Source organism: Diadema setosum, chromosome 1 (genome assembly GCF_964275005.1).
Source record: "Diadema setosum chromosome 1, eeDiaSeto1, whole genome shotgun sequence".
Classification (NCBI taxonomy): domain Eukaryota; kingdom Metazoa; phylum Echinodermata; class Echinoidea; order Diadematoida; family Diadematidae; genus Diadema; species Diadema setosum.
This window is the reverse complement of record NC_092685.1, coordinates 20,357,781-20,383,476: the sequence shown is the minus strand read 5'-3', so window position 1 is coordinate 20,383,476 and position 25,696 is coordinate 20,357,781. Positions and strand designations below refer to the sequence as shown.

Genomic DNA, 25,696 nt, shown 5'->3' with positions numbered 1-25,696 from the left:
CAATGTCAAGTTCCCATAGCAACAGCCTATCATGGAGCAGAATTCTTGTCATTACCATGACACTTGCCATTTGCAGCAAGAGTTGCATCATAGCAACTTTTTAATGACATGGGGTTCTGGAGTTCCTACACTGCATCTCAATGCAAATACTATCCCATCCACTTTCTACAAAAAGCAAACCCAGGTATACTTTGGGTTTAAATTATTTTCCCCCTCCTCATCTTTCCAACCTCATCATTGTCTCCATGCATTTTGCAATCCCTGAAAAGCAATTTGGCATGCTTTCATCCACTTTTATCCACTGTGCACGTTGGAAAGAGTGCTGTCCATTTTCGATGCCTAATGGGCGTTCGAAAAATGGGGGGAGAATCATGTCGATAAATCCAAGGTCAGACGAATGCATGTGGGTGCAAGTAATCTTATCAAAATGCTGTAAGCCGGGACAACTCTCCACTCAGATCCACAGTAAGATTTATTCTCGCCGTGACTGCAAAATGCCCGATGACAAGGTGATCTTCATTAGCATTTATATTTCCCCCGGGGATTGATCTATTGCATCTCTGATTGCTAACTGAACTTTTCTCCCACTGTGTGAATCCCATCCCACATACATCACACACTTGTATTATTCCCCTGCCTCGTAAAGTCACGTACAGGCAGCGCATATGAATTCAGCCAATTCTATAAACTATGAATTTATTTGTGAAAATGGGATAAAATTGAGAGGCTATTAGATCCTGAGAGACTCTATGCCCTTGACATTACCAACACTTGTACCTACTGTCGAGTCATGTTGACTGTGTAAGCTGTTTGCTTGTAATGCTTGTAGCAGACTAGTTGTGCTGCTTTTATTTTCCTATACTTGCCAATTCTTTCCTTTCCCCTAAAAAAAAACCACAGAACTTTGCTTGTTCTCATTACATTCATTTTATGATCAAATCCTCAAGTAATACACTGCTAACACCCTGCACTGGAGCAACATCACTAGTGATGCAATAACCATAATGTTTATCTTGTCTACGTACATTTCAATCAAATATCACTTCTAATTTCTGGGAACTAGCATTAAGTACTTACAGATTCAATACAAATCAACTGTCACAGAAAATTGCTTCTGAAGGTACATGTATGCGTAAATGTTTGTCGCAATAAAAACCCCAGCTTTGAGGGCTTGCTTCTAATAGTTTTTGACAGTCATCACCTTTCCTGACCCACTATGTTTGAAACTGATTTTGCTCTTTTAATGCTAGGAAGATGAGCTAATGTACGACTCAGTCTCTAAAGGTAAAAAGCCCTTGTTTATCCGGCACGAAACAGGTAATGGAAAGTTGAAATCATAACTGAATATCATAAGTTCTGAACTTCTGAACTTTCAAAAGTTAATCCATGATCATGACATAATCTTGACTTCAATAAATATGCTTTTAACCAAGGATGACAATGTAACACTACAGGGCATTTCAAGAAAAATCCAAATGACTTGAAGATACAGTTGACCGTTTTTTTCTTCCTGCCAAATTTTTGGACCAATTTTGTAAAAGATTTTGCGGCATGCTTTTCTGACAGAAAATGTTGAAAATATAAAGAATCCTAAGATGAGTCCTGCCATACTATTTAGACTCACATCTGATGTCAGAAATTATGAACGCTGGATATCAGGCTCCAAAACATGTTCCACAAGATGGTACAAACACTACTGAACAATACTGCGATGCATGATCTTGTACTCAGAAAATTTCTTGCTCCTCTTGACACATTACACAAATAACAAGAAACAAGCAGCCAATACACAGTTCTCTGCAAAAAAAAAAAAAAAAAAAAATGTAGAATACCCAAATTATTTTTATCTGCACTTTACGGTTTCCCTTGTGCTCTCCCTTCCTTTAAGCCTGCTGTTCACACCAATATTGAGGGCTGTTTCCAGGGCAGAATGAATAATTAACATTCCAACCCAACCCTCCGCATGTCTTGAGACAATCCAGTATCACACAACATGGACACTGCCTAGGCCGAATTCACTCACCCATTTCTGCATGTGTGATGTATATTTCCGAACTGGTGAAGTCTCCAGCCTCATAAACTTTGCAACATCCTTGGCGAGTCAAAATCAGCAAATGAAATGAACACAATTTGATGATTTCTCACCGTCTTCTAAGGTGTGTGTAGGTGTGTGTGTGTGTGTGGGTGTGTGTGGCATGTGAGTGTGTGTGAAGAGATGCGTGTTGTGGAGCCTGCTCATTGTTCATTTTGTTTTAAAACAGCATCACGAGTTGGCGAACACAGATGCTTCTTGAAAGACTTAATTAAAATTACACCATTATGATTGATAACTGCTAGGAATAAAAAGCAAGACGACTCCACTTTGTTCTTAATTTGGTAATTCATTACAAACAGCAATACTCCAATCAGAATGGTGTTAAATGATTTCAAAATGATGCTATTCAATAGATAAATTCCTGATGAGTTGTGAAGCAACACTTTCTTGGAAGAAGGATAATGACGCAAAATTTGTCTGTTTCTCCCTTTGACTCAATTACAGAGACATTTCTGGATATGGGCTGAAAAAAGCAAAAACACATGCACAAAAATAGGTAACTGCTTCTCTGACACACCTCACCTCAGCCAAACATGCAACTACAGTATGCTACCAGACAGGCCCTTTGCATTGTATGCAGCTTCAAAGAGATTCATTCTGCTTAAAGGTAATTGTGAAAATAGATTTCACACATGGAACCAACCATTAAAAAAAAAGAAAGGAAAAGATATAAACTATCAAAGGATAAATACAGGAGTATGTATCAACAAATTTTCCCTTGGCCTAGATATCTATAAAAGCAGAAAATAACATGTGGCTTTCTATCCAATTTCTTTCAATACCTAGCTAGCTGCATTCATTTTGCAACAAACAGCTCTCTTATACACTTTCATTTTTTCTTTAGTGAATAGTTTTTCTTCCTGCTGTGCTTGAGCTGGATGGAAAACACTGCAAAGACTCGTGTGTGAAATCGACCAGGATGAATGAACTCCAGACCAAAGACAGCATCTAAACTTTTTAGTGACTGCTGCATTGACTCTTATCATGGCACATTCACATACAAGAGAGGGAGGAGATTGTACAATACCTGAGACTGAATAGATGGTGGAGATAGACTCAGATGCAGGTAGCCAATCTTTAGCATGTATCACCATTTTCAATTTATATCAACAGCTCGATATATCTGTGGCTACAATAACATGCTACAACGGATGAAATTTTCCTGGGAGCAACTTTATCTCAGATGGTATGAAATACATATTTGCCTTCAAGGTAAAATATTGTAGTACACTTTGATAAGAGACATTGCCATTATTGAAAAAAAAAAGATGAAAATGATGTTTGCTTCAGAGTTTGGATCACAATGTCTGTGCCTCTTTCAAGAATTGTAATATTCCTTCTATATACAGTACTTCTATCTCAAAGGAGGCAGCTGCTAATATCTAGCTTAAATGTTACATTTAAACAGTGAAATTCTTTCTTTCTCTCTGCTTATATTCTGAGAAAATTAATGATAAGCACAATTTGTTAAAGAATAAAAATGAGTGAAAGGTTGTCGGATATATGTCAGATGAATTTGTCACATATGTTGCCTCTCAAGAAATTAAATGAAACTAGAGAAGCACTCTTGAGAGCGCAGACCTCAACCAAGCAGCTAATTTTCACCAAAGATCTTGTTCTTCCATAGAGATCAGTGATTTCCACCCATTATATGAATGCTGAAAATCACCCTATTTTTCAATGTAAAAGCCATTTGTTACCTCATCAACTCTCAGCTATGCGGCGCGCCATGCCCTAGCTGAAACTAGAGCACACACTTTTGTCCCTGTATGAAAACCTCAAAAATGCACAGCTTGAACTCCCAAGTGCGTTGACCCTACCTGCCAACATATCGAAAATCCTTCATTAAATCCATAAAAATTTCCAGATCACTCCCAAAATTTAATCATCTGTTTCTTGTGTCATTCTCAACCTTTCCTGCAAGTTTTATCCAAATCCGTTCACAAAATTTTGAGTTATTTTGCACACGGACAAATGAACAAATGGTAACGAAAATATAACCTCCTCCCTTGGCGGAGTCGAGTACATGGGAGCTTCCTCATGTAACAGTCAACATTCACACTTATTTCATTACAGTTGCTAGAATTTGTGACTAGTAAGAGTGAACACTTCGCCTCTCAGTTCAGCTGTGTGACCCACTTCAGCCAAAGTGTACCCCCAGCGTAAAGTGCTGCTATATTTGATGTAACAATTGAACTGACATACTTTTGCACACTGTGCTGTGTATTGTGGGGTGTATCTTGCAGGATAGCAATCTAAATTTCACTTTATGAAAAAAACAAACAAACAAACAAACAAGTGCTAATAAGTGAATTTGACACTTAATAATGATAATACATTCATTTTCACATCTGGATCCCAGGTTTGTGAGTACTGACTTTTTTGCACAAATAACATGAAAGATTGTTCTTTTAGGACGAGTAAGGCATCTGCTTGAGTCAAGTGTCCTTAGTTCTTTTCTGGGGGTAGAAAGGGAGAACATTGCTCTCCTAAATGGGAGAAAGATTGCAGTGCTCTATATATTATGTTTTCAGCCTCTAAAATTATAACACAGAAACAGAAAAAAAAAGGATAACATTGTCCGCAAAAAAGAGAACGCAGTACATAAATCTGCAAAAAAAAAGCTAGCTCGGCAATATGGCTGGAGGTGGGCGGAGGAGATAGAAACAAGCAATTGAGAGTGCATGGATGTTTGCGCTGTATCTCCGGTTACAAGCCCACCACATGTATCAAATCTATGTCTGGTCTGTACTGCTGCACCTGCACTGGCCAACATGTGTCTGAATCAGTTTGTCATTAGGCACAAAATGAGTTGATCGCATCCAAATTGAAACACACTCCAGAGGGTTCGCCACAAAGGCTGCCCCCGTAATGAAAGGGGCCTCCCTCGCCTGCTGCATCGTGGAGAGCCGTGCGCAGCTCCGTGGGAAATGTGCAAAATGCATTGAGTAATGAGGAATAATGATAAAACTGCTAATTCATATCTGTACATTCATACATTTTTAAGATCAGCATATTTGTACATATGTATGTGTGTCTATATAGATTCATATCTAGTGTGTGTGTGTGTGTGTGTGTGTGTGTATGTATAATATGTATGTACGTGTATGTATAGTATGTGTGTGTGTGTGTGTTTGTATGTATGTATACACAAATGTATGAATTCCTGTATTAATAAAATACTTTGCAAAAGTAGATGACAAAATGTACACATTCCTTTTCTTTCTTTCTTTGTGCTCATGGCATTCAGAGTGTACATGTTACCTGTAAAACATTGTAAAGATCAGGGCCACACATAACTAACTGTTGATTAAATATTAATGCTGACACAAAGTGCACCATGTTAGCTCATTATCATAATGTAACATTTGCCTGATGAAGCAGACCAGTTATCTTCACACAATCAGACATTCACAGACAACAAGGGATAATTCACATACGCAATGTAATGCTGTATAGTAGCACTTTCCCTGTCTTTGCAAGGCTTTAAGCTGATCAATGGTTAACATGTGCAATACATGTGAAAACATAGCACCTCATCAGATAGATTTTGATGGATTCTGGAGCCACTGCAATAGACAGTTTTCCGTCCTGAAAAAAAAGGGTAAATAATTCTCTCTGGAAATTGCAGTGCCCCTCTCGGCAGTGACCCCATGAATTCCAAATTAACTTGTTTACACAGTGTATAGTGCTATGATATCATGGATGAACCCAGAAAACAGAATGACACCATTATACTTGACTATGCTTTAAAAAAGAAAAGAAAAAAAAAAGAGAGAAATAAATACATGATATGATAAGGAGATATAGTTTCATTGACATTGCACAATAAATTTGGAAGTCAGAGTTTTATATATAAAAAAAAGCATGCTATATAAACAATTCATGCAGAATTTGATACAATTCCTAACAGTTTCCTGCATACTGATACACAAACATAAAACAAACCACCAAGCTCATCATCCAGTTGTTTTGTGTGAGTCAATCTCGCAAACTACTGGATCATACTGGGCTAAATTTTACAGCATTAGAGAAAAATTAAGGAGTCCCTGTCCTGTCAGTTTGTGTAATAACTGCATCCAGACGGGCACCACTTTACAGGAATTGTACTATCTGTATGTATCTGCCAAAATCTCAAGTTATTTATCACCCTGCAGAATGGTTATCCCGTTCTTTACATTTCTCTCCGCGATTTAGCTGGCAGAGAGACGCATAAACAGCTCTACCTAACGAGCCACCGGGGCCTCATGTTGGCGCGTACACAACAATATCAATTTCAATATTACCAGACTCAAGAGCAGAAATCACTGTTGCAGAGATGACTACAGAGGGCATTGGAAGGACAGACCGAGGCAAAAATAGCACCAAACACTGACAGAGTATGAACATTCAACAACCTCTGCATGAAACCTCTCTACAGGAATGTCAAGCAAGCAGTGGAGAGTGACAAAATCACATTCTAAGATTTTCTGAAAAAAAAAGGGCAACAATCGACGCTCAGGAGTCTCTGGATGGGAACAACAAGCATGGAGAGTTCAAGAAATGAGTACATGAAAGTCCTCAGGCTAAAAAGAAAAACCATATATATACACACACACACACACACACACACACACTAATGGAAAAAAAAGAAGCAATTATGATATTATGAATCTATTCCACCATAACACACCATACGTATGAGGGGCTGTCTATATGGCATATATGCCCTACCACTGTCATTAAATCTTTGTGCGCCACGTTCCCACGCCTGAATCAGTCGATGGCTTGCCAACTTCAAATACTTTGCCCAAATGCACAACTGTGCACAAACCGATCAATAAATCGCAGTATGCCACAGTACATACTGAAAGTGTCATGTGCAATTTCATTCCTGACACACAAAAGCTTGCAGTGCATGGTGACTGACTGGCAGTGCTTGATAAGGATTTTTCAGGTAAAGTCTTACAATACTGACCATGCTTATGCATGGGTATATCACGACAAAGCGTATAATTTTGTAGTCTTGTTTGGGGGTTATGTTTTAAATGTTGGCCACTTGCAAGAAAAAATAACCACAGCTTTGTCATGTGATTTACATGTTTATACATCTCAGCAAAACTTGCAATTTCCTCTACAACTTTGCTGTACTGCATTTCTAGCATAAACACTTCTGTACAAAGTTACATGGCTTTGAAAGACTGCTATGTTTTCCAAAGTGTATGTGCAGTGGTCTCAGAATAGTAATACACCACAGAGGTTTTTACACAATGGCACTCAAAAGAGTTAAGATGTGTCAATAAACCCTCAAACAACTGTACTGACAGAGAACAGCAGAGAAAGATGGATGTATGAGTGAAACAGCTAAGAAGTGCAAGGGAAAAATTATGAATGACAGAGAAACCGGAAGGTAAGAATCAGAAACACTTGAAAGTGTCATAATGTATCTCATTTAATGCATTTCTGAGGTATGTACTGGGTGGCAAGTCCAAGTGATATAAAAATGCTATTCAAGAAACATGCTCTGTGCAATAATATTTTCCTTCCTTTTTTGTTTTATGACAGACTGCACGAATGGCATTTCAGAAACTTTCCCACAAACCAGTGATGTCTAGAAGAAATAAGATGTGATCAATGGGTGATTCACACGTAAACAAATCTCGAGATTTGCAGCACGTTGTAAGCTTGAGTATTTTGCACTTGTGAAGACAAACCTCACGAATTAGCTCAATTCGCAGCACGATGCTAAACCCAAGAAATCTCGCGCTCATTTCTGAATTAGCACACTAATTTGCCCCCTGGTGAAGGTGTGAACACTCCACCTCGAACTGAACACTCGAGATTTTATACCCCATCATTCAAAGCACACATCACAATAGCGTGCGCACCACACCAATGTGAACAATAAAATTATTGATCAGCAACTAGCAGGCTATTTTTGTCCACATGAAAGTTGAAAAAAAAAAACAACAACTTGAGATTTGAAGCGCAATCACTATCCCGCTAATTCTGCGAATGTTAATGTTTACCAAAAAAAATGTGAGATTCAGAGTGCACTTGCCAACCCGCTATTTTGTATGAATGCAGCTAGTATCTAGTCCATGTTTTATGATATTGCCCACTAAACTCGAGCTGTTTAACTAACTGTATACTTCCTGAATACAGCTAGACACTTGACTTTCCTAGGGTTTAGACTGAAATGCACATTGTCACCCGACTTCCACAACCCATCTGATGAGAATAATGTACTGGGTGCACATTCCTGAGTTAGTGCACCATCACGCAATATCCACACGCCAAAAAAAAAAAAAAAAAAAAAAAAAAAAAAAAAAAAAAAAAAAAAAAAAGAAAAAAAGAAAGCATGTAGAAATGATTGCAAAACCATAAAAATTTCAGAGTGTTATACTTGACAGACCTTCACCACATTTTCTCCCGAAACCAAAATGTTAAATTGCTTAGTTTTGAGTTGTATGGGCAGAAGTGACAACCTCACGTGCATGACATGACTTTATAGGCACCCTTGGTGAAGAAGCAGGCATAATGTGTGATGAATGAAGAGAATATGGGGAGGGGATTCTGAAAAAATTGAAGGGAAAAATGTGTTCTGAAATTTCATGACTTCACTCAACACCACAGCAAAGCCGCTTGTCGAAATCTTAAAAGTAACTCAGTCTCAAAGGCTATGCGTGGCTCAGGGCAAGTAGAAAAAGAAAGACTGCATTTGACGATCCAGGACTCCTTGACTTTCATACAACATGACGCATGCTAAAAGAAGGCATATCATGTATCAAGAAGCTAATAGTTTCTTTTCCGAGCGTTGTATCAGAGTAGCAGGCATGGGAAATGTCACTTCCATCATTCCTCCATGATAAGTGTCATGACGCATGAAATGTAAGATTAATGCAGGAAGAAAAAAACCCGACGCCCGATGCTGTTTGATTCCCAAGACACATTCCCGGTTTCAGAATGAAGAGAGAAAGGGACCCTCTAGGCTAGAGAGCATTCTCGCCATGAATGAGGAGATAATTCCAGCTGCACAATCAACATCCAGATAAAAACCATCACAAGAAAAGGAAAAAGAGAGAAAGATGAGAATGACAAGCCCAAATTTGATTAGCATTCATCCGTCCTACCTCATTTTCTAATTCTCGCAGCCCTTTATCCGCTTCCATGCTTTCATCAAAAGATGAATGGAAGTGTTTCTTCCAGTGAGGAAAAATATGAGGGGGAAAACAAATCATTTATTCATATCACTCTTGCAATGTATGTCTTGAACAGCCATGGTTCCACTCATAAGACATCTTCATTGAAAAATACACCAGTTTACTACTACATTCAAAGCCATGCATATTTCTAATTCAAAGTCCTAATGGTCAGCAGTTTATTTTCAATTGCCATTCTTGTAGTAAGATTCAGTATGAAACAGATTATATTGTTGCAAGGTTGGACAGTCCGGAGACCAACCTAATGTGAGCTTTTGGTTATCACATGAAGCTTTTTACAATTAGATTTAAAAGTTAGATAATATAAGAATAGATTATGAGTAAACTGGTCTGGTAAAGAGCTTTAGATGCAGGAAAATCACAAAGATAAAAGTATAAAATACAACAGTTTCTTTCAAAGAAAATCAATATAGAAAGAAATGCATGACATAACACCTGAAAGTTTTAACCTTACCTCTTTTACATTAACATGTATACATAAAGTTGGGTTTAGAATTGGGTTTACATGTCCACAGTAAAAGGGTACCTTTCAGGGATGTCAAGTTATTTTCTGTTTCATAAGTGCATGAAATCCCAATACAATGTGATCTTTTTAAATAGAACACTTGAATGAAAGATAACTTGTCCCAAAATTGCTTCAAACAAGCAATCTCTCAGAATTTTTGCCAAAATGAAACTATTGGGTGGATGCAATGCTGGATTGGCATCTGTGTACAAATGTATGAAGATTTGATAATAAATGTTCATTGAAGATGTGTTGTTTTTCAAATGAATGGCCTGATATTGACTAGAAAAGATAATAACAGCCTTTAAATTCTATTGAACACAGCATTTTATACCATTTCAAGACTTAGCTGTGAACATATGTTACATGGACTGACCAAAATGCAATCAATGCAATCCATGCCAGCAAAAATGCAAGTTTGGTCAGTCCACATCAGCAACAGGGTTCATATACAAGTGTCATAAAGTTGAATCAGAAAGGACTAAAGGTAGACATAGGCACATTTCAATCAATAGCAAGGAATCCACACACAGACAGTACAGGCGATTGACAACAAAAGTAATGGTATCTGCCACAACCAGCAACAGGTGAGCTTGTCTTGCAATTCAACAAATATAAAATAACGCCTTTGCGAAAGAATGTTGTCTTACCTTGTGTTCTGCCTCGGTCTCCTGAACGGGGTCCTCCTCGTTACTGAACTCATCGTAGGAGGGCGGCACGTAGCCCATCCAGATGTTGAAGCACACCTTGGCAATGTAGAGCCCGATGCAGAGCACGAGGAACACGAAGAGGAGGATGGAGCGGGGATCGACCGAGCCTGTCCAAAGAGTTGGTCAAAAGAGTCAGTTTTGCAGTCAAGGGGTAAGTGAATTCAATCGCTTGCAGGAAATTCCTTTGAGATCACTACAATGATATGTATCATGCTTTATACAGTCAACCTGCCTGAAGCGGTCATCCCAAGGGAGACAAAAAAGGTTGCCATTACAGACAGGGTCTTTAACATGGCTTTTCTCTTGGGGGAATTGTGTTTAGTGGTCGCATACGGCAGGTGGTCACTATAGACAGTGGTTGCTATAGACAAGCTTGACTTATTTCTACATTAAACACACACACACACACACACATACATGAGACCTACAGGCTTTCAATGTAAAACTTATTCAAGGATGGGTCACAGCCATTTAGATCTTTCTTTTCATAAAAGTCGGTGCGATATTTAGTTCCTCTCCTGGATTTTGTCAGAAAATTTTCAGGGATTTGCTCCGAACTTCTGACATCAACAGTTACATCATTTCTTTGAAACATTTTCCTTGTCAAAAATTTTAAAGATTTTATTTTTTAATCACATATATCATTTTTGCAACATTTTAAAGTATCAAAATCTGATTTCTGGAGAGAAAGCACTGTTGTTTAGTTATTTCTGTGTACTTGCATTTACATTGGTAAGTATCTACTTACACATGATTGCAAAATGAAATGATTATTTTAATACAACTCTGTAGTTTACTTCACTTTATCATGTTCTGTAGCTATATAATCATCTAACAAAGAAATTTATTACCTATATTTGCAGTGTATGTGATAGTTCAGTGCTAGGCAAGGAAAAAACTCAAGGAAAGCTGCTGTTATATAGATCTAGCATAGACAAATTTCAATGTAGAATCAAAATCTCATTATATTCACATGATTGAAGTAAAGTCAGCACCAGGCACCATATAAGATATTTAAAGTTTGATAACATGGATATCTGTAAAATGTACAGTTTGGGATGTCAGCAATTATGCAATCACTTAATGTATTCTATCAAATCCTCATCTTAGTGCTTTGTATCCAGTGGAAAAGGGGCTCTATAAATGTCTATTATTATTATTATTATTATAACTTCTTTCAAAATAGTACCTTTATGTACAGGTGTTCAACAATGTAAATGTTAGTACTGTATTGTGGTATATTGATTATCATCAATCCCAATTATCAAAGTGATTTAATGTACTGTGGTATTCTTTGCTATGAATATGTTTTCATCATCATTTACATTTTCCCTGAGGTCAGGTACTTATCAGCCCCAGGGCTGTGATGTTTTGACTTCAAAAGATACATGATTTAATAATGCCTACCATCTCACGATCAACAAAATGTCACAAAAATGAGGGCAACAAATTTAGTGCATTATCACAAAATTACATCAAAACCATCCCTGTGCAATGACAAGATTATATACCACAAGGCACTGAAAGAAAAATTTGAACAATGCAGTTTCTATTGCGAGATGACCTTTCATGTTGGAATTAAGGCAGCAATATCCCCTTTCTCAAGAACAGGTATAAACTCTTGTCCACCCACATGACTGCTGCAGTATTCATAGGCCTTTGATATACGACTGTACTTATAAAGATTGTCCTGTGATTTGATACATATGTGGTGATGGAGCAAATGAGAGCATGTTGATCATGTTGTTAGCATGGAGATGGTGAGAGTGCAAAAAGGTCTCTTGCGTAATGCAACATGGGAGAAAATGGGATTTAGCTGCTGTGGGAAGAAGAAAGGTCACATCGAGCATGCTCCATATTAAATATATAGTTGAGGAGGGAAAAATTAATTGCGGGTATACACCCACACATAACATTTCATGTCATGTAAAAGTACAAAAGGTGTAAGTATATAAAGCAATATCCATCAGGTGAATAAAACATGCGGCAGATACCAAGAGGATATAATCTAATATATGAGAGTGGTCTTCTCTTGTGAGGACTTTATGGAATGGTGAAAGCTCTGCAACAAATTGCTTTTACCCTATTTTCCACAATGCTTGATGTACAATTCATATTGCACATGAAATATGTGTGTTTGATGGCAAAGCGATGTATATCAAACGGACATTTTTTGCTTCTTCCACTATAGTGTTTATGAGGTTGACATATTTTGAGAAATGATCCCCAGTCTTAGACTGAAGGCTAACCACCCTTTGTAGATCACTGCTAACCCATTGAGGATGGACTGATTTTGCTACAACACGCATTTCCCATAGACACTTGCCCAAGTATACTCTGGACTCGTCCTCAACAGTTTAAAGTGTATCACTACCCTGAAAATTTACTTTGTGACATGGAAGAGCACCTACTTGTAAGAGGTACTGCAAATATGATCTTCATTGTTCATCCATTTCCTCTGTAATTTACAGAAATTAATGTTTACCTGACACTTATTAAAGGGAGTTCATTCCCAAAGGAACTCCATAATTGCCTTTTTAGAATGTGTGTGGCTGCTTTCTGCATGCGCTATCATTACATTTGTTATGAAATTACTGAAACAGTGCAATCAAGAACATGAATGCTGCATGCATGCTACGTTCATGTACTCCCTCACACATCACATGTATAGTCTCAGTACCTCAATCATGATGGCAAATACAGGATTTACTTACAAATCTAATGGGATTTTCGACATTCTTTCAGATTTTGCACTCTTGTATACATGCATGTACCACTAACTATGACCATGTGATATATTATGGCAGATGGTCAACCGTGTACGGATTAGGCTCTACATCAAGCATTGGATATTATGAAGTGTGACAGCGTCATGTTACAAAGTTTTAAAGTTGTGTAGAAACTGTCAAGGAAAATGCAAGGCAGACAGTAATACATCTCGTACCCAGATCAGTTCTCGACCAATCAGGAGATTATAGTACACAGCAACAGCTGGCCAAGCCATCGCACACATACATAATTACACTACTCATGAAAATATCAAATCTGTGCGATTGACAGAGCTCCTATCATAATGTCAGGATGGACGAGTCTAAATTCAAGACACATACATGTTTTGGTGCAATATGGAACATTCTTCTTATCATTATTTCTGCTCATAATGAGCTTCACACTCTCACATTCTCAGAAAACATTATTAGAACAATGCTCTTCCAGATCGCAATGTTAATTTTCTGTGTAGTTTTGATACACTAAGCGCCTTTTACTCTCTGGGGCAAAGAGACAAATGCATCTATGCAAACCCTAGACAAGCACACACAGTTTTCTGAAACAGTACAGTCCTTATGCAATTTACCCAATGAAGACTTGGTAGGCACCAGGGATGGAGCAAAATGAGTATTGACGTTTCTGACCATGAGGATTTAAAGAAAAGTTCAGTTGGTTCAGCGAAAGGCAGAGGGGCAGCTTTAAGCAGTTAGGTTTGGAAGTAAAATGATTTATTAGGTAGGGGCAATAGCTGTCATTGTGCTGCAAAGCACTGCAGGCAGGGGTTTCAGAAGAGCTTGTATCTGTTGAGAGCTAAGAAGGACAGTTTGATTCTTGCTAGAGATATATATATATATATATCTGAGCATTCCATGTATAACAGTAGTGTGTGAATATATTGTATCTTTGAATTTCCATGTGTCGGACTTTGGATACTACTATTACAAGAAAAATGAGTCTTGAGTACACATCTGTAGTTCTAACAAGGTTCTTTGTTGAGCAAAATCTTGTATATGTTTAATACTCATGAAATGAATACAAGACACAGGTCTTTGATGTTGTTGTTTTTCACTCTGGGTGAATGTGAAATGCCTGATAACATCAAGCAGAAAATTCCATGAAAACTTTAAGGAAAGTTAAAGTGGATTCATACAGTATTGCACACAAGCCCAGCATACTGTACAAGGGTGCATTAATTCCTTTATTTCTTGTGTCTTTCTCTTTTCCCTGAGCTAATGTGGCTCCATGGTCATAGGGCAAACATGCAGTAAAAAAAATGAAGCACTTTGCCCGTTCATTGCAGCAGCACTGACATTTCTTGAATGTCACTGTATGATACAGCCTAGTATCTCTCACGCGTTATTGTTCTATTAATTGAGATTGACTATAACCAAGAGTAATATTGAATGTCATGTACCAAGAGGACCAAGCAAACATACAATGGTGCAGCACTAATATTGAGCGCGCTGGCACAAAGAATTGATGCACAGTGGCCTAACATTACAATTTGCACAACTGGAAAAAAAAAAAAGAAGAAGAAAATGATTCAGTCTAGCAATGAGAAGAGTGTTTCCACCATGCCCAACTTCATCCAATATCTTTCAAATACTAAGCAAATACATTGGGAGAAACATGACGTCATGGCATCAATACAAACATAACCCTCAGTGTGAGCTGGTACAGTAGCATGACAGTGAACATGTTGCAAATGAAAAAAAAAAAAAAAAAATCCACTTTGGACAGGCAAATTAAACTGAAATGCAACAGTAGAATCAGTTTGGATATGAATTTCAGAACTGCAGCCATTTTTTTTCTTCTCCCTTTTGTATTCTCTCTCTGAGGAGGAACATATACTGGTAAACCTCACAATCAATCTGGGCATTTGCAGTTTTCCAATAGACTGTAAGATACTGTGGATGTACGCAGCACTAACAATATCTACAAAGTTTGGTTTGAAATGAGAATATGGGTGCAATCAAAATACACACACACACACACACACACACACACACACACACACACACACACACACACACATATCTAAGGTGATGTGAAGTCTTGACTAAAAAGACTCGTCTCTCCAAAAGACACATTTCTCCTGTTTGATATTATACATTAGAAGTGTCAGAACCTGTACCCTTTTGCTGAATCCCACACCTCCACACACTCTTAATATCATTAATGAGATTGGAAGACAAACAGAGATTGTTTGATCAGCCAATCCTGGAGTGGGGAGGAGAGAGAGAGAGCTATAGCGGGTAGATATCCATGTACGACAGAGGAGGGTGGTCTGTCTGTAGAAATCATTTTCAATATTCATGTCACGCACAGAGCTCCTTTTTGTGTGTTTGTGTGTATGTGTGTTTGTGGTGTATTGCAAAGGAACCAGCAGCCCATAAATGTTTGCCAAGCTACAAAAATGAAAGAAGCAGAGGAAGGGTAAACACAATGCAGCCCCCCCCCCCCCTCCACCATTTCACAGACATTAATTGGGCAGACAAAGCAATGGTCTGGCTGGCATCATGATAGTATCCATGCCAACGGCGATGAGGACCTCTCACATTGGATGCAGCAGCTGCTGAGCAGCAACACATTGGTGATGACATCTTTTGTCGTCAAGCCATGTTACAATGGCCTTTGTGGTCACGTTACAATGTGTGGTATCAACACCACGAGGTACCATGATCATGGAGGGATATTGGGGGCAAAGAGATAGGCAAGCTGTGCAAAGTGTAACAAAGGGAAGAAACCTGTGACTGAAGAATTGAATATGACAGCCCCCAAATCTAGCTATTTTTGGCTGGGTCTCCCCTTCTGTGCAGAAATACACCAACTCCTCTGCAAAACAGATAAAGCTATTTCTAATGACATAGTACGGATATGTGAAAGGAAAAAGACTGATTTTATTACAGAGAAACTGATGCAGACTTCTAGGGGCAGTGCATCCTGATATTGCCTTCAATATGTGAGATGAACATAACATTTGATATGAGAGCAACAAATAGTTAACTTTCTTCTAGAAATCTAGGGGGCCCTTTCCCGAGACAACAAACACCAATTACACATCAAATAATTGTGTCTACCATTGCAAATAAGAACAAATAGTCAATCTACTGCAAATATTTGATTTTGTAGTGGTAGAAGCAAATACTACTACTTGCAAAGATTGGAAGTCTTAACAAATAATATCACATGCTAGTGGTAAATTTTGAAGTAGTAGCTATTTGACTGACATAGGATCAGTGAATGTCTCCTGAAATTTGACAAATTTCTATTGAGAATTATTGTAACTTAAATGGAAAAAATACAGCAGAAAGCTGGGTTGTATACTGCCAAGTTTTTCCTGACAAATTCAATCAGCAGTATATAATTTTTCGAGAAACAAATAAAGGTGAAGAAACTATGGTTCTACATTGAGTACCACAACTTATCAACTGAAGTATTTATGGCATGTGATAGAAATCAACTATTATTCTCACACTGAACCCTGCATTATAGGACACATTCTTTTGCTATTCATAGTTTTTTTTTTTTTAATTCCTATGTAAATGTGCAAACATTATCATAAAACTCTAATTATGAAGAGGGCTGCAGGGTGCTGAGAGATGGAAAAGGAGCAATATTCCTGTCTCATGGCTGTCCAGAAACAAAACTTTGAAAGAAGGAAAAAAAAATGTGAACAAGAGCTGCCGCCAGTAAGAAACCCTGTCAGCCATCATGTCCTAGACAGGATGTAATTTGGGGAGAGAACATTGGTTACTATGGGTCGTCTAAGTCCTATAATGTTTTTGTTGTTGTTGTTGTTGTATTTTTCTTCAGGGTGACCCTGGATCGGTGAATCAAATTTGTGATGAGTCATCACCACTACTGGCCTCACCAGCCGTGACTTGATGCACACAGCTTCCCATAATCACAACAATCTTTGCAGTGAAGAGGAGGAGACGGGAATCTCAGAATGCAGCGAAGTGTGCATCTTTTGACAGATGGAGCCCCATTGCCCAAGGGTAAACTGTCTACTTCTTGACAACCCTAATAACTCTTTATGATGCTGACACACAAAATGGAGAGATAAAGCAAAGAAATCGTATCTAACTAAGTTTATTTGTATGAGTTTAGTTAAAGGACAAGTTCACCTTCATAGACATGTGGGTTGAGTGAATGCAGCAATATTAGTAGAACACATCAGTGAGAGTTTGAGGAAAATCGGACATTCCGTTCAAAAGTTATGAATTTTTGAAGTTTCTGCTCAGTCATGGCTGGATGAAAAGACTACTATAGCTTGTGATGTCACATGTGTACAACGATATAAAGAAAGAATAAAGGAAATTCAACATATTTCCATTTTTCCTGCATAACAAAAGAACACTCGACTTCTCTCTTTCAGAAGGCAGGGGGAATAATATTACCCTTAACATACTTCAGTTACAAGTCGAAGAAATGTGCACTTTATTCAAAAAGTAAAGTTTTGTGAAATTCTCTTTTTATTTTCCTTATATAGTTGTACGCATGTGACATCATACACTGTAGTAGTCTTCTCATCTAGCAGTGATTGCGCAGATACTTACTACATCCATAACTTTTGAATAGATTGTCCGATTTTCCTCAAACTTTCACTGATGTGTTCTACTAATATTGCTGCATTCTCTTAATCCTTATGTATATGAAGATGGACTTTTCCTTTAAACCCTGCTGGACAAACTATATTGACTCGCTCTGTATAAAGTTGTCCAAACAGTGTAAATAAAACTCTAGCGGAAAGATTCAAAGGCATCACTTTTGTATGAACAGTGGCATCTCAAAGGTTTCAAAAATCTATTATCATATTTCAAAATGATTCCTAGAGACATAGTAATGCCGACTTATGGTAATGAACTAAAAGCAACAGACACTAATGTGCAGAAAGGTTCAACATCTTGGCTGCATGATGGTCAAAATTGTTTGGACTTCACTTTATGTTGTGCATAAAATGGCACTAATTTTGTGCTTCAGTGTACAAAGATCTTCTTCTTTTTCAAAATTTTGCTGCTTAACATTTTGTAATTCCTTTACCTTAACTTTCCTAACCGCTCTACTTGCTGTTTTTGCAAGACATTCTTTTGTGACATATTTTCATTCCAGACTGTTTAAACAGGCATGTTCCCTCTACACCCTAGCAAAATTCTAATTGAATTCATTTTACACCATCAGGAAAAATGATGGATTGCTTACACATTCTATTATCTTCACTTAATTTTGAATGTCAAAGAATAACTGGCATAGTCACAAAATTGCCCGCTCTTCTCCATCTTGCCATATTTGTATCTATATGATTTGTATATGACTGTATATTTGCATTTATATCTATACACGTACATACTGTATCTTTTCACCTGTTGTGCAATACTCTCACCTATCCCATTTTTTGATGCTCAGGTCTTGATGTGTATAATATCTTCTTTTTTTTTCACGTATGCTTATACTATCAGTGTCATTTTGATTTCTTTTTTATGATTCTAATGTAAAGCAACCGTATCAGCCTTCAAGCTGCTGGATTGTTATTTTTTCTTTAATATTTGCACAATAAACCACATTGAATGAATGAATAAATGAATTGCACGCTCTGGCTGTCAGCAGTGCAATTTTGTTTGAGCAAAATGTTTCATTGCACGTGCTCTGATGTCACAATAAACAAACATGTGCCGCGCACACTCAACAATTAAAAAAAAAAATTACAAAAATGAGTGACAAAAGTACGCGCTTGTAAGCGATCTTGTAATTGTTGAGTGTGCGCGGCACATGTTTGTTTATTGTGACATCAGAGCGTGTGCAATGGAACATTTTGCTCAAACAAAAATTGCACTGCAGACAGCCAGAGCGTGCAATGGAACTGGGAATTTATCTTGAATTGCATAAGCAAAGCTACAACAGGATTAAGCTAGTGCTATAGCATACATATGAAAGGTCAGAATCATTTACTTCAGTCTTGATTTGTTCATTTAAATTGGACATGTTAGGCTGTGTATCTGACTTTGCACTACAGTCCTAAAAATACACAAGTAAGTAGATGATGAAACAGGTCCTGAAATTGTTCATTATGCTCAGTTTCAACTTAATCTGATAATCCCTTCATTGTTGTTGCTCCCGTGGTCACTGGTGGTTTACATCCTGTGTTTTGTCCCTTTCATCGCACAGCTAGCATGGCTTGGAAAAGATTATAGCGCTTGAATTGACCCTGTACTTCAGAGACTCTTTTCTTGGTTCACACTTTTCCAGAGTGTGTGTTTTCTTTCCAATATTTAGAAAGGTTAAGAGAGTCCATTTCAGTTGAGCTATACATCATTTTAAAGCTTAGTGTCTGCTCTGTCAGAATCTGCCCTTAGCTAAAACAGTCACAGATATTAAAAGAATGGTCAAGAGTGCAATGGTACAAGATTTCACACAAGGTGAAAGATGATGTGCTCTATTCAACCCCGAGGCCAAACCAAGCTTCATCTTGAATCAAGCATCTCATCTCATCAATGAACACTAAACCTTGTTCCACTGCATGAGTAAAGACCATATCGTCGCTGGGGTGACAGGACCTTGTATCTCAAATGTTGGTGAAATGACTAAAATAATCAGATAATCAGTCAAGTGATGTCCTGCTCAATGCCTAGCTGTCTTACCCCATAAATGAAGCCACCATGGCATGTCAAAGGAAAGGCTATCCCATTTGATATAGTGCTTTGGCTGCCATGTTTTTTTGTTTTTTCTCTCCTAAACATTTGACATTTTATAGATACAAGGTCTCGTCACCCCACCGACAATATACTATTTGTTTTATACAACACCTCAGACATCAATGAATGTAATCTAAGCTGATTCTCGAATAAAGTACAGCAATGGCAACTATTTTTCATGAGGCATATGGTTGTACAATTGTTTCGTGGTACGGTCTCATGCAAAAGAGATCTGTCGAAATTGTTGACAATAAATGACTGATTGAGTGCATGCTTGTAACTGACTAGGTGCGCACAGCAGAAGCACATTTTGACATCAGAGCAGTGCAATGGTACAAAATTCATCAATTCCCAGTCCATTAACTTTCACCCTTTGGTTCTCAAGATCACACACTGAACTCATTTTATGCCATTCCAAGTATTCTCCAGTCATTCATACACAACATTCGAGGTACACAGTAGTGTATGTAAACTAATGAGCATGAAACAACATTTCTGTTGGTAAGCTGGAGATGGGATAGGAAAGAACGATTCAATCAGTCAAAGGGTCATAACGAATTAACAAATGTGCATGCATAATAGTGACATTTTGCAAAATGCTGAGCTATTGACAATTTTTCTAAATTTCTGCTTCAATTTCTCTGAAAAAATGCACACAGGAATTCAAATAGTGAGCAATAAAGTTGACGACTAAAACGATCATCACACCTTACCCCAAGTATGTGAAAAGCGTGACAGAAAAAAAAACAAACAAACAAAAAACCCAGGATAGTTAAATTTACTGGCGTCAGACCCTACATATATCATTTCTCTTGATGCACGTTTATGTTGAGCTCCAATTTATCATCACTAGTTATGAAAATTGCCATGCACAGTTTACTCTTGTCACTTTCTTCCAGTACAAAGTATGCAGAGCAACGTGAATGAATAGAGGAGTGATAGAAGACATTATGGACATCAATTATCCTCTGACAGTAGAGTGAGATTCAAATGTCTACTAGTGTTTTAGAGCAGCTCACCCACACAAGAACATTTCATGTTCATTGAGACAGCTTGCTAACAACTGCCAGCTACTTTACCAGTAGAAATTGCACATATGTAACAACGATTGTCTCCTAGTGGAGAATTAAGTGAAGAAAATGGTTGCATTTATGATTGTCTCCTTGCGGAAATGAGCACAGGTTGGTAGAGTCATGACGCTTTCAAATTGGCATTTAAAGAACTGCTGAATCCAATTATGTCACATAAAAGGAACAGAGGATTTGAACTGGACAGCCATAAAGACAAACAATGTTTGTGAAATCCTCTCTGATGTAAAACCTTGGGGCGCAGGTCAGGAATAGGAGATGGTGCACATTAGTGTTTAGGTTTACATTATGGAGATATGGACTGCTTTTCAAGGTACTGTTAGTATTATTGCTCTGAGGAATCTCAACTCCATGCTATGAAAGCTCTTTAGGTCACAGCATAGACTTGAAATCCTGAGGGGAGATAATATCAACAATGTCCTGAAACAAGAGACCCGGGGGTCACGCGCTCACCTGAGTATCGCAAGTTCACCTTCCATGCATTCTTGCAGACTCTTACCTGAGAACATTGCAAACTTATGGTGGGGGTAGCTTTGAGAGTGGGGGCATGGTGTCCATTTACATATTCCATCACACTGGTAAAAATACCTGCCAAGTATACTGAACTTTATAGAATTTTGGATTATGCAGCTTGGGAAAAAAGACTTAAAGCCCTATCACTTTTGATTAGAACAAGGGAAAAATATCATATTCATTAATTTAGGAGGTTTGGACCCCCTGGGGCCCCCAAGGAAAGCATGGTGCCCATTCAAACACTTTGAAATCTTATCCCCATGGGAATGCTACTTGCCAAGTTTGGTGAAAATCCATTATGTTGTTTTCAGCAAGAAGATGAAAATTTAGGCCCGCATTTGGCCCCTCCCCCCATCCCATCCCGCTTTCTTGGGTTCCAAGGGGGTGGGGGCCCCCCTGATTTTCCCACATCCCATGAACAAACTTGAAACAACAGTCATCGATATACTGACTCATTGTATCAACTTCGCTCAATCACTTTTGGTTCCAGAGAAAATCTGTAAAGATTCCTCACAGAAGGGGGGGGGGGGGGGGGCCTGGGGCCCCCAGGTGGGGCATGGTGCCCATTTGATGGAATTGAGATTCTATCCCTCTAGGGATGCCACCTGCCAAGTCTGGTGAAAATTTGTGATAGGGTTTTCAAGAAAAAGATGAAAATTTACAATTTCGGTCCAAATTTAGGCCCCCTGAGGCCCCCCAGGTGGGGCATGGTGCCCATTTGATGGAAATGAGATTTGTTCCCCCTAGGGATGCTACCTGCCAACTTTGGTGAAAATTCATGATAGCATTTTCAAGAAAGAGATGAAAATGTACAATTTGGGCCCCATTAGGACCCCTCCCCACCCCCTCCCCTGGGTCCCAAGGGGGGACACCCCTGATTCCGCCATGAACAAACTTGAAACTACAGTCATCAATGTACTAATTCATAGTATTAACTTAGCTCTATCACTTCTGGTCCTGGAGAAGAAGATTTTTTTAAGATTCCTTAATTTTTTTTTTTTTTGGGGGGGGGGGTTGGGCCCCTCTGGGGGCCCCCCCAGGTGGGGTATGGTGCCCACTTGAACAAATTGAGATTCTATCCCCCTAGGGATGCTACCTGCCAAGTTTGGTGAAAATCGGTCCAGGGTTCTCAAGAAGAAGATGAAAATGTAAAAAGTTTACGCACGACAGACGACGCACGACGGACGCCGGACGAAGTGCGATCGCAATAGCTCACTTGAGCTTTCGGCTCAGGTACCGTAAGCTAAAAAAAGCAGTTCATGTTTGTTTTGCAGACAAGTGTATTTAGTGAATGAAATTGCATGGTATTTTACTTGGCCAATTGCAATCTTACCAGCTAATTCACACACTATCATATTGAGAACAAATTGCCTGCACTCCCAAATACATAGAAATTGCATTGTGATCGAATTGGACAAAGATCACATCTTGCACTATGTAAGACAAGAATTCACTGTAAATGTACAAACATAACACTATGAACCAAAAGAGGGTGGTTTAGTACCATTGAGCAGTTCAGTACTATGGGACAATTTGAATACTATGGGCTTGAAGGCAATTGTTGCATCAATGCCCCCTATTTCAACTAATCAAAATAGAGAATTCATTAAATGAGGCATATGATGTACTCTAGGAAAGGGGGGGGGGGGGAGGTGTAGAGTAGCACAAGATGGCTAGATGCTAAGGGCAATGCCTAGACCTTCCCTTTTGCATCCAGCATGTCATAATCAACAGTGCACCCACACAGCTGCTGCAGGAAATGGAAAGAAAGCATTCACCGACACATGCACGAACAACGCGAAGACATAACAAGCGGGGACGAGAGATGCTCGCAGACATCATCCCAAAACTCACCCAGCCTGAGTACTGAGAAGAAGAGAACCGAGAGCTGTAGCAGCATCCCGGCGATGACGACAAAGTTGATGGCACTTTGATGGATGCCCTGGTGGATGCGGGAAGGGATGTAGGCAAAGTAGATGTTGTACCTATCGACGAGATGCTTGAGGACAATGTACATCAGGCCTGGAAGGAAGATGGAAGCAGACCCACCATTGAGACAGTAAGGCAATTTCATAGTAACACATACATCCAAAGAAAACAAATGGATGTGATAACATACCTAACACTTTAATCAATAGCATGCAAAAAATGTAGAGAAATTTACATTTTTCCTGTAATGGAAGCAAAGCATGCATGAAATGCAATTTTCCGGAGCAGTCTTGTGGAACACATTACCGCATGCATATGTTCTTAAAGGGACTGTACAGTTCTGGTTGAGGTGAGGATTAAGCTTTTAATGTTTTGCGAGATATTCAGAAACCACTCTATGAGATGTCAAAGAGCATGTAATTTTGAGAGGTATCAAAAGTTTATTTGATGAAAATCGGTTTTGAAATGGCTGAGATATCCAAAAACAAGGTGAAACAAAGAGATCTTAATGAAAGACGTGGCCTGTCGCCTTTTATTATTATCACTTTTTTTGATATCTCAGCCATTTGAAAACTAATTTTCATCATAAACGTTGAATCTTCTTAATATTACATGCTCTTTCATATTTCATAGGAGATTTCTCATTATCTCACTTAGGAATGTTATAAACCTGAATCCCAACCTCAACGAGTACTGTGCAGTCCCTTTAACCTGGTAAGACAAGTTTCTGTGGGGTCCGTTCAAAAACACATGTGTAAGTAATATTCATTTGCACTGTCTATAAATTCCTTGTTTTTTTGCTTTTTTTTTGTATCTGTACTTTTTCTATTTTTGTTTCTGACATGACGAGGAACAACCGGGAGAAAAGTGCTCAGATCACTGAAGTTGGTATCCTGTTGAATTAAGACTAAATGATAACAATAGTACTAATTCCTTTAATCTGTTTTGATCGTGACAGCACAAAAAATACTGAGTGCTGACTCTAATATATTTTTTGGTTTGTCTTACAAAACCAATTTCCATCAACACTTTTCGTAACTTCTCCAATGATGGCAACAAAGGAATTAGAGATTGTATTTCAATAAACTTTAAAAGAATTACACTTCATGGACAACAAAATGAAAAACTCAGTTTGAGCATGGAAACATTATCAAAAACTTAATATCTTGTCCAAGTCACCCATTTTCTTGCTCCAAGTCATCTAAGAGACAAAAACTACGAAAGAAAGGCGGGATGGGAAAAAAAAAAAGAGTGAAAATCATAATGAAGAAGCCAGCATTCTTACCAAAAGGAGCGATGAGAGGGCATGTTATACTGTAGACCAAGATGATGGTAAAAGTAGTGAGAACCCAGGCATACTGTACTCCATACTGGAATTCATAGGCCACTCGCTGCAACAGACATACAAAGACAATAGTAAATTCAGAGCATTTCACAAAATCTAGATGTAGATTCCTCATGATTTTAGACTTATATTTGAGTCACTGGCTACAACAAATTCATGCATACAAAAACAGAGAAAAATCACATACATTGCTTACACACATCAGAACCAATGTAAAGCATTAAATGTGATCCAATATGGAAGTTTTTCAATGGGAAAAGTGCTTTATATAGATGGATTCATGTGTTGCCCACTTTATGGGCACACAGAGAGCAGTCTTTCAGTAAGCCTAGATCTGCACTGCATCCAGGCAGCTAGAAACCCATTAGGATTTACAGCTGATCAGTACTAATAATCACTACCAAGTAAACTGCAACATCTGCACATTCCTTGTACTAATGACTCTTTGTTGCAAAAGTTTGGGTAACAGATGAACAAATTAACAAACGAGCACACTTCTAACAAACGAAGAAAAATCCACCATGAAATTGTCAAAGGAGATGATTGCACATCACTCTACACAGGTTTCATTTTCAGAGCATTTTTGTGACCTAGAAAGAATTAACTTTGCAGACTGACTATTCATGTCACCTGGCATTGAACTAATATGATAAACCAATTCCTATGTGCAATTCATGGCCTTAGTGAAAATATGGACTGAAAATCATGTGTACCTACAGTGTATGTAAATGACTGAGGCTTTATTGATGCTAGGCCTTCAGATAATGATCTTTGTTTTGATGCAAAACCTTCAAACCTCCAAACAAACATGGAGGCTGAAATAAAGTCTCATCTGGTTGACCTAC

General features: G+C 38.3%; 1 protein-coding gene across 1 annotated transcript in view; it reads right to left on the bottom strand.

Annotated features, from left to right (window-relative positions):
- The window catches only part of LOC140228055 (calcium permeable stress-gated cation channel 1-like), a 115,219-nt gene that overhangs the window by 23,762 nt on the left and 65,761 nt on the right, over window positions 1-25,696 (bottom strand). Inside the window, exons 19-21 of the mRNA XM_072308461.1 lie at window positions 24,792-24,897; window positions 23,432-23,599; window positions 10,453-10,619 (exon numbers count right to left, since the gene is read on the bottom strand). Of these exons, the coding sequence (XP_072164562.1) occupies window positions 10,453-10,619; window positions 23,432-23,599; window positions 24,792-24,897 (441 nt within the window). The remainder of the gene's footprint in view (window positions 1-10,452; window positions 10,620-23,431; window positions 23,600-24,791; window positions 24,898-25,696) is intronic.